General features: G+C 36.9%; 3 protein-coding genes across 6 annotated transcripts; 2 read left to right on the top strand and 1 right to left on the bottom strand.

Annotated features, from left to right (window-relative positions):
• Window positions 1-386: 386 nt before the first annotated feature.
• prmt7 (protein arginine methyltransferase 7) lies at window positions 387-6,924 on the top strand. 2 transcript variants are annotated; one of them, XM_039647958.2, is made up of 17 exons: window positions 387-630; window positions 929-965; window positions 1,243-1,392; window positions 1,473-1,581; window positions 2,319-2,431; window positions 2,515-2,744; window positions 2,839-3,019; window positions 3,247-3,371; window positions 3,459-3,594; window positions 3,697-3,780; window positions 4,761-4,808; window positions 4,890-4,979; window positions 5,382-5,543; window positions 5,639-5,713; window positions 5,824-5,984; window positions 6,328-6,424; window positions 6,579-6,924. In XM_039647958.2, exons 1-17 carry the CDS (start codon window positions 536-538, stop codon window positions 6,762-6,764), a joined length of 2,079 nt encoding a protein of 692 aa, XP_039503892.2. In that variant the 5' UTR covers window positions 387-535; the 3' UTR covers window positions 6,765-6,924. The 2 variants fall into 2 exon arrangements, with proteins under 2 accessions (XP_039503892.2, XP_039503893.2); XM_039647959.2 differs by lacking the exon at window positions 929-965 and having other exon boundaries at window positions 491-630.
• A 561-nt stretch (window positions 6,925-7,485) lies between these two features.
• Window positions 7,486-10,660, bottom strand: ciapin1 (cytokine induced apoptosis inhibitor 1). 3 transcript variants are annotated; one of them, XM_039647961.2, is made up of 9 exons: window positions 10,522-10,660; window positions 9,636-9,798; window positions 9,378-9,521; window positions 9,223-9,302; window positions 8,762-8,930; window positions 8,370-8,443; window positions 8,179-8,297; window positions 8,018-8,099; window positions 7,486-7,940 (listed from the first exon to the last, which is right to left on the bottom strand). In XM_039647961.2, exons 2-9 carry the CDS (start codon window positions 9,793-9,795, stop codon window positions 7,830-7,832), a joined length of 939 nt encoding a protein of 312 aa, XP_039503895.1. In that variant the 5' UTR covers window positions 9,796-9,798; window positions 10,522-10,660; the 3' UTR covers window positions 7,486-7,829. The 3 variants fall into 3 exon arrangements, with proteins under 3 accessions (XP_039503895.1, XP_039503894.1, XP_039503896.1); XM_039647960.2 differs by lacking the exon at window positions 10,522-10,660 and adding an exon at window positions 10,429-10,500; XM_039647962.2 differs by lacking the exon at window positions 10,522-10,660 and adding an exon at window positions 10,397-10,414.
• A 400-nt stretch (window positions 10,661-11,060) lies between these two features.
• Window positions 11,061-15,157, top strand: coq9 (coenzyme Q9 homolog (S. cerevisiae)). The gene is made up of 9 exons (XM_039648103.2): window positions 11,061-11,220; window positions 11,772-11,958; window positions 12,069-12,204; window positions 12,290-12,432; window positions 13,167-13,251; window positions 13,361-13,465; window positions 13,546-13,701; window positions 13,797-13,850; window positions 14,736-15,157. The coding sequence occupies exons 1-9, from the start codon at window positions 11,079-11,081 to the stop codon at window positions 14,769-14,771; spliced, it is 1,044 nt and encodes a 347-aa protein (XP_039504037.2). The 5' UTR covers window positions 11,061-11,078; the 3' UTR covers window positions 14,772-15,157.
• Window positions 15,158-15,256: the final 99 nt, after the last annotated feature.

Raw genomic sequence — 15,256 nt, 5'->3', positions numbered from 1 at the left:
TTATTTTCGATTAATATGTTTAGAGGCAGTAACCTCTTTGTTTGCACTCAACACCATCAGCTTGAAAAATGATTTGTCAATTGATCAGGCTATTATCTAAATTTAATGCACAAACATTTGCTTTACAATCTACAAAAAAAGAAGGGAATTCTGAGAAGGGAATCACGCTACAAAACTCACAAACAACAACAAGACACGCTTTTAAAGAGCTTTCTGGGCCCAACATTTCAAAGACAAGGGCAGCCAATAACCTGCCTTGATTTAAAATCGCAACTTTGATTAATATGTGAGCTGTTTCTTCATTATTAAACACAAAACATTAAAATGATAAACCTAAAAGTAGCCTATTAATTTTGGCAACGGTTGAAGGGAAGAAGCTTTATGTGGTCACGTGATCTGAGGGGCGTGACTTTTTGAAAAAAACATGGCCGCGCCCGGCGAGATCATGTTGTATTAATCTATTTGTGAACGATCTAGACATTTATGGTACAAAAACATTCATACTTTAGTGTGCTTATTTAAGACTGAAATTACAATGAAGACCTTTTGCGGTCGTGCAAATCCAACAACCGGAGCGCTGGACTGGGTTGAGGAAAGCGAGGAGTATGATTACCATCAGGAGATTGCGAGGTGTGTAATCCATCTCATGTAACATAATAACCATACTTACTCAGCAAATTATATTTGCCTCTTTATGTAGAAGTAATTTATGATATTTTTCCAAAAAGTAAACTTTACAAAACGACGTGATAATTCTAGACAGTGACTTGTTGCTATTGTTGATCTAACACGTGGACGTGTCGGTCGGTAACTGTGCCAGAATATCCATTACACTTAATCGAATTGTAGTCATGTGCTATCCTGTCATGAGACTGGGGGTAAATTATTTGGTCATCACTTTATAATGGTTTGTGTGTCTCCTACTTAGGTCCTGTTATGCAGATATGCTCCATGATAAAGACAGAGTGAGTGTTGTTGTTGGACACAAACATCCACGTAATACAATTACATAAAGAAATATTGTTAATCAAAATAATGGTTCTAAAAATAGTGTAGCTCCTATAATGAAGGCCATTTTGCACTGAATTCATGTTCCACGTAAACGAGAAAATCAGAATGACATGACAGAATTTTCATTTTTTGCCATTTGACATTTTCCAAAAGTATATGGACTGATATGATGTGGGTTTAAACATAGAGAAACTTTGATACATTTTAATCATTCTGCTTTGTGTTCCTAAGAATGAGAAATACTACCGAGGCATTCGGGCTGCGGTGAGCAGAGTGAAGGCCCGCGGTGAACGGGTGGTGGTCCTGGACATCGGCACCGGGACAGGTCTGTTATCCATGATGGCTGTGACAGCTGGAGCCGACTACTGCTATGCCATAGAGGTACTTACTAATGCTGATGTATTGAATGTCGATAAGTAAGATGGAATTTGGCTGAAGACAAAAATGTGAATACCACACAGGTGTTTAAGCCAATGGCACAGGCTGCCACTTCCATCACGGAGAGGAACGGTTTCTCCGACAAAATCAAGATCATCAACAAACACTCCACAGAAGTTACGGTTGGACCAGGTTAGATAACAATCATTATATTTATTGTCCAGGTGGATCCAACAAGTATTGTGCATTAGTGTTCTATAGTAGTGATTATAAAACTGATAATAACAGTTATGAATGTTGCTTGGTTGCAGCAGAATTCAAGAAGTATTAAAATATAGGATATTAAAGTATACTATTTTTTTCTATGATAAATATTTTATGAAAATGTTAAAATGATATACCTATCATTTGTAAATTCTATATATTGTACATTTTTTAATACATAATGACATGCGGACAAATAAATATGTTAGCGAAATACATTCTTTTACCCCCATGTCACGTGTGGGACTCCGTAATGTTGTATATTAAATACTTTCCAATTCCATAAATAATATTTTATTAGATATTTATATGATTGTAATATTGGATTACATTTGTTTTATTTTATATATGTGTGTATTTTATATAAATGTGTGTGTGTGTGTATATATATATATATATATATATATATATATATATATAATTTATTTTTGTATATTTTTAAATGATGAAATATTAAGATTATATTTAAAAATATATATATATTATAAATTAATTTGAAATATATATATATATAATATATGTGTATATATGTGTGTGTGTGGATATGAATACATGCGTTTAACATACATAAGCGACTTGAGTGTCATAGTGTAAATGTTGTGATGGGCAACCTCATTTGTATCACCTTGAATGCCTTGCAAATATAATTGAGCTTGTATCTGCAGATGGAGACATGCAAGAACGAGCAAACATCCTTGTCACAGAGCTGTTTGATACAGAGCTGATCGGAGAAGGCGCGTTACCCAGCTATGAACATGCGCACACACACCTTGTCAAGGTAAATAAATACAGTTGAAAATTGCAGTTATATGTGTTGCTGTGTCTTTTAAGTGTTTAATGCTGCTGCTCTCACTGGCACAGGCAGGTTGTGAAGCTGTGCCACACCGTGCCACGGTCTATTCCCAGCTGGTGGAGTCGGATATGCTGTGGAAATGGTCACAGATCCAACCCATAGAGGTGGATGGGAACAAACTGCTGCCCTCATCTGCTGTAGTGGAGTGTGCAGGAGCGCCCTCTGTCTGTGACATCCAGCTTAGCCAGGTGTCTCCAGAGTCTTTCACTCCCCTCGGGCCCATCTGCACCATGTTCAGGTATAAGTTTGGATGGCAGTTCAGTTCTCTAAATTAAAATGGAATCATTTTTTTTTTTTTTTGAGTAATTAACTGATGTATTTTTCCACTCTAGTGTTGATTTCAGCAAGCTGGTTAGCAGTGCTACTCAGTCCTACTCAGTACAGTTCAAGGCCCAGACCAGTGGAAGAGCACAGGTAGTCTTATCCTGGTGGGACATCGACATGGACCCTGATGGCAACATTGTGTGCACTATGGCCCCTAGTTGGACCTATTCAGACCCTCAAACTTACCCTGTAAGTACTGGTGCTTAGCTGCTTATATTAATGAGCGAATATCAAGAATCATCTTACATGACATTAGTTTTTGAACGTCACAATGCTTAAAATTACAGTATTAATTTACAAAAATATAAACATTTGGGGTGGAATGTCTTTGGAAGAGGCCCTTCTAATACGAACACTGTATTACTTTGACTTGGTATAAATATATTTGATAATATCTTGCATCATGTGATGTACAGTGGAGGGATCACTGGATGCAGAGTGTCTACTTCCTCCCTGCAGAGAAGAATGTTTCAGAAGGAGAAGAGTTGAGCTTAATCGTCTCCCATGATGACTATAGTCTGTGGTACGACCTAACGAACAGGTAAAATGCTTTCCAACATGCCCTCTGTTTTAAACGGAAAACTCTATGAGGAAGACGGTATTATATTTTTGACATTCTGTCTTTTAGTGAACAAAATGTTGTCAAAGTGGCGCAGTTTCGGCCATGCTGCACCTGTCAGGCCCACCTGGTCTGGACGAGGCCTCGCTTCGGGGAACTAAACGACGAACAGAGGACTGAGAGTTATGTGAACGCATTACGCAGTGTGAGTTATACTTTTACAATCACTGTTGATTTCCACGTGAGCTTGAAGTGCTGCTTTCTGGCGATGGCTCATAATTTAATGTGTTTCCATGTATGCTTGCAGATTCTGAAACCGGACAGTGTGTGTTTATCTGTCAGTGATGGGAGCCTGTTACCTATTTTTGCTCATCTGCTTGGATCTAAAAAGGTCAGTTTTTGCTTGAGTGTTAAGATTCACAAATTTAGGTCTGCTTTAAAACCTGGCGATCTGCCTTCTCCCTACACTTCTGAGGCAGCATCATAGGAACTCATAATTAAATAAAATTATAAGCAATACGCCACATGCCTTGCAATTGACCAGCTGTGTTTAATGATGGCATGATAGTAAGCTAACACAATTCAGTATTGGGTAAATAATCAGTTTTAAATGAAAATGGACTATTTTAGAGAGTAGCCTAAATTAAGTAAACAATAAGCAGCTCAATGCACTACACGAATCACAGTTGATTTCAGTAGAGTTGGATGTTAGCATTTTGCTAATGATGCAACATTAGGTAAATAATTTCTGAGTCAAACTGAACTATTTTTAATGAGTATTTAATAAAGTTTAAGTAAATTATAAGCAACTACACGATTTTTAATTGAATTGACCAATAAAGTTTGATGTTAGCTTGTTGCTAAGCTAACAATGCAATATTTGTTATTTCAGTAGAGTTGGATGTTAGCATGTTGCTAAGATAATGATGCAATATTAGGTAAATGATTTCTGAGTCAAACTGAACTATTTTTATTGAGTACATTATAGATTTTAAGTAAATTATAAGCAACTACACTATTTTCAATTTAATTGTCTAATAGAGTTTGATGTTAGCTTGTTGCTAAGCTAACAATGCAATATTTGTTATCTGTTTTAAGTGAAAATAACCTATATAAAACAAGTAAATTATACATTTTAAGTAAATTAAAGTGTACAACAGTTTGATGTTAGCATGTTGCTAAGCTAACTTCAGGAATAATCTCTGTATTCTGGGTTTGCGTTTTCTGTGAAGGATAAATAGTGCTGTCTTAAAATGTAGCATTGAAAGCATCCCTATGATGCCTTAAAATACTGCCTTGGTAGGCAGCTTACTAAGTTTTGAAACAGAACTTACTGTATATGATTCTTTTTTTTACTTTCTGTCTTTTCAGGTGTTCAGTTTGGAAAACTCTGGAATGGCAAAGCAAGTGATTGAACAGGTGAGATTTTGAAGCTAAAAAAAATTGCCTACATGAGTTCAGACTGGATTGGGACTGAAACATTTGATCTCCTGCTCACAGGTGCTACATACTAACTCACTGAAGCATGGTGTACAGCTGCTGGGAATACGACCAGAGCACCTCTCATTAGCTGATTTAGAAGGAAATCAGGTACAAACTAAATGAATCTGATCATGATACCCACTATAAATGTACTTTACATGCATTTGTTGATTTGAAGGCTCTGCGGAATCTGACTTTATCACATATTTTAGCAAGGATACATTCAATTGTGACAGTTAAGGCATTTATAATGTTCCTAAAGATTTCTTTCAGCCTTGATAATAGTAAGAATTGTTTCTTGAGTGGCAAATCAACATATTTGAATGATTTCTGAAGGATCATGTGACACTGAAGACTGGAGTAATGATGCTGAAAATTCATCTTTCCATCACAGAAATTAATTATATTTTAAAATATAATAAAATAGAAAAGTTATTTTAAATTTGTAATACAATTTCCACAATATTACTGTTTTTGATTTAATAAATGCAGCTTGAAATCTCCCTTCAGATTTCCGTGTTGATGGGAGAGCCCTACTTCAGCACCAGTCTTCTTCCGTGGCACTCTCTTTTCTTCTGGTATTGTCGCACCGCGGTTGCCCAGCTGCTTCTGCCCAACGCTGCCATCCTGCCTCGGGCTGCCACACTTTACATAACCGCTGTTGAATTTCAGGTCAGTTATTTCTTTTGGATACATGTCGGATATACGAACTTCTGTATTATACATTTGCAGACTAAATGATATTATACTTTTTTTTTTTTAATCAGGATCTGTGGCGAATCCGAGCTCCCTGCGGTACTTGCGAGGGCTTTGACGTCAGTCCTATGGATGAGATGATTCAGGTAAGTACTACTTACAGGTTTTTGGTCTGAACTCATTCTTGAATTTAACAATTACAATGAAATTCGAATGTAGTTGATTAACGTGCTTTTGCGATTAACTCAAAACACAGCGATCTTTGGATTTCCGTGAATCCTGGGAGGCAGAGCCACACCCACTTTGGGAATACCCTTGTCGTGCCCTAACAAAACCACGTCCAGTCATGACGTTTGACTTCACACAATGTGTTCCTGAGCAACCAATCAACAGCGAGGGAACGGTGCCATTCACAGGGTAAAGCGAACATATTACAACTATTATTATATTGCATTATACACTCTTCCTAAAATTATTTGGAACACCTGTTCAATTTCTCATTAGTGCAATTATCTAATCAACCAATCACATGGCAGCTGCTTCAATGCATTTAGGGGTGTGGTCCTGGTCAAGACAATCTCCTGAACTCCAACGTTCTTTTTTTTTTTTTATCTTACCGACTCCAATCTTTTGAGCAGTAATTTATATATATATATATATATATATATATATTTATATTATAAAATGACACCCCTAATAGATATTGAATATGTGATGCTAGCTACAACAGCAGTGCTCTTGAGTGATACTGATGTTTCAGGAGAGGACGCTGTCATGGTGTTGTTCTCTGGATGGAGTATCAGCTGACTGAGGACATCACCGTAAGCTTGGGCCTAACCAAGCCTGTCAGTGAAGAGGTATTTGCTAAATCTTATCTTGTTTATTGTACAAACAATATCTGCATTCAGTTCCTCAATGAAGTTGAAATAGAAATTCAAATAAGACTGTAATAATCAAGTGTCACTCTCCTGACCTATTCACCTTAATGTTGTTTTTTTCCTCATTTAACAGGGAGCTTGTGTATGGAACCCACACCGGAAACAAGGAGTGTTCTTCTTCAGATCTGTGAGGGAAACTTCTGGGAATGGAAGCGAAGATCTTTCCTACAATTTAACCTTTGAACCTCAAACTGGTGACATTAAAATGGACTTCTGTCACCGAACCTTGACCAATGACAATATTCAAGACTCAAATTAACTAGGTCATCAGTTGTTAATGTTTTTTTTTTTTCAAGACATTGCTTATCCAAAGACTTTTAATGACTGTGAACTTCTAGATTTACAGTAGTGATGATTTTGTAACTTATCTAGACTATCTGATGTGTATTAATACTTTTTAATACATCAGATCAGAGATATTGTTCTGTGTCGTTTGCAGATTCATACTGATTACATACTATATGGTAACAGTTCAAATTGTATGGCACTACACAAGTCCCATGATGCTTTTCCCCATTATTATTGAATCACAGAAGCAACACCAGTTAGTTTAGCTAAGAGATTTATTATTTATATACATGTATCAGATAATATGATTTCCCATTTCTCGATCCCCGCATCCCATCAAGCCAGCTGTAAATTGTTTCTCTATTTTTCTCCTCCTTCACCTCGTCATGCCTCTGTTTCTCCTTCCTCTCACCCCATCATGCCTTCAGTAAAGGATTGAGCTTATATACACATGCAAAACATTGCTTATGTGTAAAATAGAATGTATAGCTCATGCTTACACTTTCCACAGTAAGAAACTATCCCACGTACGTACTGAAAACTGATTGTTTGTTTATCATCTAATCTACCTAGACATAATATTTGTCCTTGTTAGGAGATGATCAACAAAATTCGTTCCAACTGTGACTGGCAGTGTATGTGAATATATATATATATATATATATATATATATATAAGGCAAAATCCATGTATTACTTTAACAAATTTTATTAAGCATTTCATTTTAGCTTAAAATAATCACATTACACTATACAGAAGGCAAACTGCTTTGGATTTTCAAGTAAAACAAATTTTACTCAAAACAGACTTGAAGATGAGAAATAATCCATATTTCCAACATAGCCTGTGATCTCTGCGAATACTATTTGACATATTTAAATACTACAAATCTGATGGTGAGAGATGTTTACAACCGAACCATTCAATTCAATTGACAGAAATGACACTCTGTGAACGGTGATGGAAATTTAATATGGGTCTTGATGTTGCAGAATCATAATGGAATGTAATATTGTCTCAATTATCTATCTAGTGTCTATGCATCAGCTATATCAGTGTTGGCCAGCAGAACCTTCTCTCCAGGTTTGAAGGCAGGCATGCCTAGATATGGACAGCTGGCACATCGGAAGGCATCGCCCAGATAACACTAGAGAGGAAACATAAGTCCTAGTTTATACAAAACTGCCAAGTACAAAGAAATGATTTAATGATAGAAATACATACACTTCCACAGGCTGATTTGGGCTGGCTGGCTTTCTGAGTGGCTTTACTCTCCTGTTCCAATTCATCAGCAAGACCACAAGTGCTACAGACCAAGAATGGTCCTGTTAGTAGATGGATACAATGTTTACAGCTTTATATGTTGTTTAATGTGAGGTAATCACCAGTTTTTGCAGGCTTTTTTCTTCTTATTGGAGTCATCTCCACAGGAAGCCTTGAGGGAGGACGGGTCAGGCTTCTTCAGATCATCAGCATCTAAAAGTGCATCTGAATCCACCAAATCCTAGAGAGCAAAACAACGTGTTGGGTATGTGTACTTTACAAAAGGCACAAGACTGAATAGATCATTACATACCACATCGTCGTCATCAATATCATTGGCTGATAGCGTCCACTTTTGTGCAGTGCTTGGATCAAGAGCGGGTTTCTCTGCAGAAATCAAGTATTGTGAATGCATTGATTTGCCCCTTTTTATTTGATTGATACATCAACATGAAACATCACTCAAAAACTTGAAAAGGGAAAACTGACTGAATTTTCCGTAATTATAACACAATGCTTCCCCACCATTGACAAAGTGGAGATTTTTGTGGAAATGATCAAAAAAGCCGGCGGTGGCTGGCAACTTTTTTAAATAAACTCTGGCAGGGAAAGAGTTAAATTGCAAAATCAATCTATCTTTGAATAACGGTATCATGCACAATTTGACCAGATGGTCAATTTTGGCCTTGTGTTGCAACCACAGACCTGTCGTAGTTGTTTTCTTGCCAAAGGAAAGTTTCAATTGCGTCGAGGATCCGACCTCAAAGTTAGGTTTAGATGCTGACATTCGCACCCTTGAAAGCGTGTTTCCCTGGAACCCTGTGCGCTCTCTCAGACCAGCGGCTGCTTCGGGGCTCAGCGGCTCCATCTTCACCTGTGAAAATGAAACACACTTTAGTTTATGCAGACTTTAGGACCATCTGAATTGAATGCACTTTTTATTTGCTCATTGTATTTTTCAAAAAGTCTCAGGCTAGTTCAAAACTACTTATGTGATCCTTTTTTAAATAGTTTTTATTACAATAATAAACATGACTATTATAACTACTACTATGTCTACTACTAATTAGTTGAATAATAAATGGTAATCTCAAAAATGTTTGAAATTATTATTAAAATAATAGGTCCTACACTGAATCAACTTCATAAAATCACTGAATGCTGACCTCTGTGACGGACATTAATCCAGACAGTTTAAGAGCTGACATCAGTTTCCCAGCGGTCCTCACACTACTGTCTTCAGAACCTGAGAAGAAACGTTATGAGGCGAACTGTTAGCATTGATTCAATCCATTTGAGGATGGCGTTCTGAATTCGATACCTGTTACTGGCTCCTCTAGCACAAGTTTCCCTCCAGGTTTCATCACTCTGGCGATCTCAGCCAGCATTTCAGAACTGTGGACGGGTGAGCTGTCAGCCAGAAGGCCTGAGAGAACCCAGTCATAACTTGAAGCTGCATTTGAAGCTAAAACAGACAGATATGAGGTATGTTAACATTTTAGGAGAATGACTCCTTTAATTCTTTAACTAAAGGAATAATACTAGTTTATCACTTGGAAGTCTCAGTCTGTGTACTTACAAAGTTGTAGTCTCTCCAGGTTCTCCAAAGACACTAGACTCTGGTTACCAACAATAGAGCCAATAGTTTCAGCAAACTCCTTGAGTGCAGACGAAGATGATGGCTGAGTCCATATCAGCAGAACCCTGTTCCCCTCCTTCAGTCCAAGGTCTGCCATCATCACCTGTTACCGGTAATACATATTTATAATACAACATTACTGTTTTAATGCTTTTGACAGAAGTATCTTATGATCATCAAGCCTGCATTTATTTGATCAAAAATACAGTAATATTGGGAAATATTATTACAATTTAAAATAATGGTTTTGTATTTTAATATACTTTAAAATATAATTTATTTTTGTCATGCTGATTTTTCAGCATCATTACTCCAGTCTTCAGTGCTAATATATCTAATATGTTGATTTATTATCAATGTTGAAAACAATATTTGTTTTACAATCTTTTAAGCAGCACAATAGAAAAAAAATATTAAGAAGCACAAGTATTTCAAACCTTGATTATAAATCAGCATATTAGTATGATTTCTGAAGGCATGTGATGTGACAATATAACGTACTAGTGTTCTTTAGCAGACTAGCTCATAATCATATAAATATATTTTTGCCTAATTCGGTCCTAGATAACTTACACTAACCATTACAAATGACCATTTACAGTAAAATCGGCTGCTGATGACGATGCAGTTAGTTACAACCATAGGTTACAACAGAACGTAAACAGACACCATTGTACATCTGACTGAGACAGTAAGATTACCTTGCCAATGTAACAAAACAGCTTCAACGTACCATTCAGTTTAGCCAAATATCAGAAAACCCATCCACACAATAGAACGTTTTACAAAAACAAGTTTTCAGAACAATAATAAACAGATGTCCCACCTGTTTATCGCGTCAAAAAATGTTTTCCCAACACCGGTCACGATGGACGTCGCAAGTTGTTATGTAAGTGTCGCGCGTGGATGATGACATCTGTTGTTAGAATAAACCAAACCAGTAGATCGGCAATCCACGTATTGGCCCAATAACGTTCTCTCATTGTTTAGTAACTATAGATAGTAAATGGTTTTCATGTCGCAACTATTTACTGTGTATTATAAATTTAATTGATATTAAAATTTCATAGTGTCATCATTATTGAGGTATTAATCATCGCTCAGTTGACGGCTTTGTTACGTGATACATGTTGCTTTTCACCGCGCTGACTACATTTGGCCAATCATCGTCGTTTGTGGTTATCTATGTATTTCATTTGCAAAGACTACTTAAGCGGATACATTTGTGTGTGTGTGTGCGTCAATAGGTTTTTATAATTGTATAACGTGAAATATAATAATTGTATTAAGGTTTGAATCAGGTTTGAATGCGAATCAACGGCTAAGTGTCCTATTTGGGCCACCAAGAGCCCCCTAGAGGAAGAGTTGTGTTAGCAACAGTTAATGGCGACATATTTTTACAGAAATGTTTACAGTCTATGCATTTGTAATCATATAGTATGCATGCGCAGTCCGCTGTGGTTGGATATGGCGGCGCTGTTTAGAGGACTGAGAGTTGGAAGGGCCTTGCGGGGACTCGGCAGCGGTAAGCGGGGGACAGTGTGTGACAAGGCTTCGGGCAGTTTGCTACAAAAGTTGACAGTAGTTACATATGACATGCCGAGGGTGTATCTTGTAAATAGTTCTGCTTGCTTCCAAGTAAGGCAAATGTAAGTCAGCTGGGCGACTAGAGAAGGTGACCATGAAGGGCAGGATTGCGCGTGCAAACAAAATATTGCACATGACAATCCATAACATTGAAGATTGTGTAATTCAGCGTGATGTCAAATGCATATTGAAATAATGGTGAACGTCAACTGAAACGTGTGCAAAGCTTTTCCAAATGTTTTTCAAAAGTAAATGGTTTGCAAAGCAGGGAATACAACTGAATGCTAACATTAATTCTTGTTTAAGTTTGTTTCACTTTTATGAATCTGAACCATTATTTAAATAAAGAAACTGAAAGCTCAGCGTTACAGATTTTTAAAAATATTTTATTGCAATGCTTTATTACTCTAGAGCATGTTTTATGATCTAATTATGGAGTGTTTTGTTGCACGGTAATTTATTTGATGTTATGCACTATTCCAATCGCAGTTCAAGGCACAGTCAGTCCCCAGTGCAGAAATGTGAGACGTGGATTCCATCGTGCCACCTTGTTACGACTGGCCGATGACTCTAAAAGTGGCACATCGGTACCACCTCCATCCTTCCATGAGGTTCCCACAGCTGGAGAGAGATCATCTTCTTCAGAACCTTCAGAAGATGGCCAGCCAAACACCAGGTTAAAGCCCCAATCCTCCAGACCTGATGGAATATAAGAATTGAGTTAAATTCGTCATACATGGATCGACCCTGCTGTCATAATCTAACCTTGTCCGTTTGGCTTCTCAGTTATCAAGATCAGAGTGGTGAGCACGGCGAAGACTATGAGACGGAAGAGCAGCTCCAGGTTCGCATCTTGACCTCGGCTCTGGAGTTCGTTCCGGAGCACGGCTGGACTGTGGAGGCCATCGCTGCTGGAGCAGAGGTTTGTTTCTTAAAGCTAAAGAAAACCTCAAGTATTGTAAATATTATTAGACAATATAACGGTAATTATATGCTTTGTGATTCAGACTCTTGGCCTGTCATCAGCTTCCACTGGGATGTTCAACAATGGGGCCGGAGACCTGGTCCTGCATTTCGTTGCACAGTGTAACGCTCAACTTGCCGAGACATTGTCAGAGCAACATAACCTGGTCCAGCTTGGCCAGGCGGAGTGAGTTTAATATAATTCATTATTTAATATGCTAGTATACTTGAGAAACAAGATTTGTGTCATTGTTAAGGTGTGAAGCCACCCCTAAAAACTGCATTTTATATAGATTTTTTTTAAATGGAAATTAATGACGTGAGACGTGGATTTCATCGTGCAGCCCGTTACGACTTTCCAATGACTCTAGTCTAAAGTGACTTAAATGTGCTTGTGCTGATTTTTTTCAATAGATGTGTTTATTTAGAATTTTTATATTGATTTCTTTTAATTTAATGTAACATTCAATATTATATTGTTGTGGATTTAAGTTATGTACATATTATATTATTGTGGATTTATTTATAATTTATTTCTAATTATTTTGAGTAAATGATAATATCAGTGGTTTAATTATGATTATTTTGAGTAAATAGTAATAATCAGTTACATAAGTTTTTTATGAAAAAAAATGTTACATAATATTATATTACATTATATTATTGTGGCATTATTTGTGTAAATTCGTTCTCCTATTTGTATTAGATTAAAATGGATTTATTTATGCATTTATGATTATTTTTGGTAAATGATAATATCACTGGTTTCAGTTGTTTTGTTGAAATTTCAGGAACTAAACAAGCTTGAATGGTTATTTTAATATATTATGTTGTGGATAAATAATTATACATTTAATCAGTTGTGAATTTAATTGTTTAGGTGTTGTAATTAAAATCTACGTGTATTTTTGTATGTGTTAGACCAAAGGAAACTGCAGAGTTTCTGAGAGACGCAGTAGAGATGAGACTGCGTATGTTGGTTCCTTATATTGACACATGGCCTCAGGTATGGAGACTCCTCTCAAAACACAAATTTAAAATGCTCAATCTTTAATAAGCAATAATTTATAAAAAACAACAACACTGTGTTGTTTATGTGTCCTCTGCTTTTGCAGGCCATGAGCATCCTACTACTGCCACACAACATCCCCGACAGCCTGAAGCACCTGTCCACGATGGTGGATGACATCTGGTACTACGCAGGCGATCGCTCGACAGACGTGAGTGGCTTCTCTGATCTCACTCGCTACCGTCCTCCTTTCTTTGGTCTGCTCATCCACCTGTATTTCTTCTGTCTTAGATGAACTGGTACACACGGCGGGCGGCACTGACGGGGATCTATAACACCACAGAGCTGGTGATGGTGCAGGATTCGTCTCCTTACTTTGAAGAGACATGGGCCTTCCTTGACAATCGCATAAAGGATGTAGTTAACATGGCGAACACGGCTAAACAGGTTAACTGATGAAAGACAGACCATTTTTTGTGCTATCCCAGAATGTGATCAGCAAATATTATTACTGATATACTGGTAATCTTTGTTTGGTTTAGGTGCAAGCCACAGGAGAAGCCGTGGTGCAGGGACTCATGGGAGCCGCAATTACGGTAACCATGCTAAAATAGAATTTCCAGATAGAAATGTATTAGCCCTAATACCAAGTCTGCTATTTCAAGCTGTTGGTATTTTAGTGATTAAATTTAAAAAACAACACAACAAAAAACATGCTTAAAGGGATACTCCACTGTTTTTTCATATTAAACTGTTATTCCCTTAACTCAGACGAGTTGATACCTTAAGTGCACTTAATCGCTCTGGCGCATGAGACACTTTGATAGCACTTAACTAGCCCAGTTCAGTTACTCGAGTAGTGTAACTCGACCTAGGACGGTAACAAAATAAAACGTTGCGGTTTTCTAAAAAAAAATAATACAAAACGCTTTTCGCGTTTTAGGTTGTGTCATCGTCCTAGGTTGAGTTACACTGCTCGAGTAACTGAAAACGTGGAGGTGTTTGGTCATAAAAAATGCTGCTGGTGGCTGGCAACTTTTTTTCAAAAAGTTAAAACTATCACCGTTCACACGGATCTGTGAGAACGACTAAAAACGCTGTAATCTGCTGCCAGGCCAGTAGTTTGCGATGTCACCTTGTAAAGAATCACTACATGCCTATAGACTGAACATGTAATACACACATCGTAACGTCGCCGTTTTCACAAATTCGCATTTGTGTAGTTTAAACAGACAAAAATGTTATAGTTTTCAAAAACGTACACCTTGAAATCCGTTTTAAAAAGTTTTAAACGCTGTTGTCGTGTAAATGAAAGGCCAAAATGCATTAAAAGTTTTTAGTTGAAAATGGTTTGAATTTTAATTTGGTAACAGATATTTTGATGTTATTACATGTTTAATGCTAGAACATTACAAAATAAGTGAAATATTTTATTTATTAATTATATTTCAGTTTTAATAGTAAGCTTTCTTTTCTTTCAGCTGAAGAACCTAACAGGGATTAATCAGAGACGATGAGTTTCTTCTGAGTTTCCAGCCTTTGTTTTGTCTTGTCTTCTACTCGACCGAGCAGCGCAAATGTCTGACAGCTCACTCACCCGCTCTAAACCAACTAAACATGATAACATGATCACAAAGAAAGTGTTTGTGCTATGATACAGGGTCGATAATTACACCCGTAGCACTTTTAAATGGGTCAGCTGTGCCATAATATTTCTGTTATGTTTGTATCATAACTCAAGCCCAATGAGGAGCCAGTTTTCTTTTCAGGCATTGTAGTCTGCTGCCACACTCTCTGCGTTTGTAAAAAGAAAAAAAGAAATAATATGAGTGTAAATTGTATTTGAGAGTCATATGTTCATACAAAAAATAAAAAATAAATAAAGGGTAACCTATTTACAGTACAGTGTCTGTCTGTTGTTTTTGATGTTCAACTTTTACATAAATGTTTCCAAAAAACTTCCATATACATATTATGATTTTACAGTAACAACAATAACTCT

Source organism: Pimephales promelas, chromosome 25 (genome assembly GCF_988280905.1).
Source record: "Pimephales promelas chromosome 25, fPimPro1.hap1.1, whole genome shotgun sequence".
Lineage (NCBI taxonomy): Eukaryota > Metazoa > Chordata > Actinopteri > Cypriniformes > Leuciscidae > Pimephales > Pimephales promelas.
This window is presented reverse-complemented; position numbering and strand designations above follow the sequence as displayed.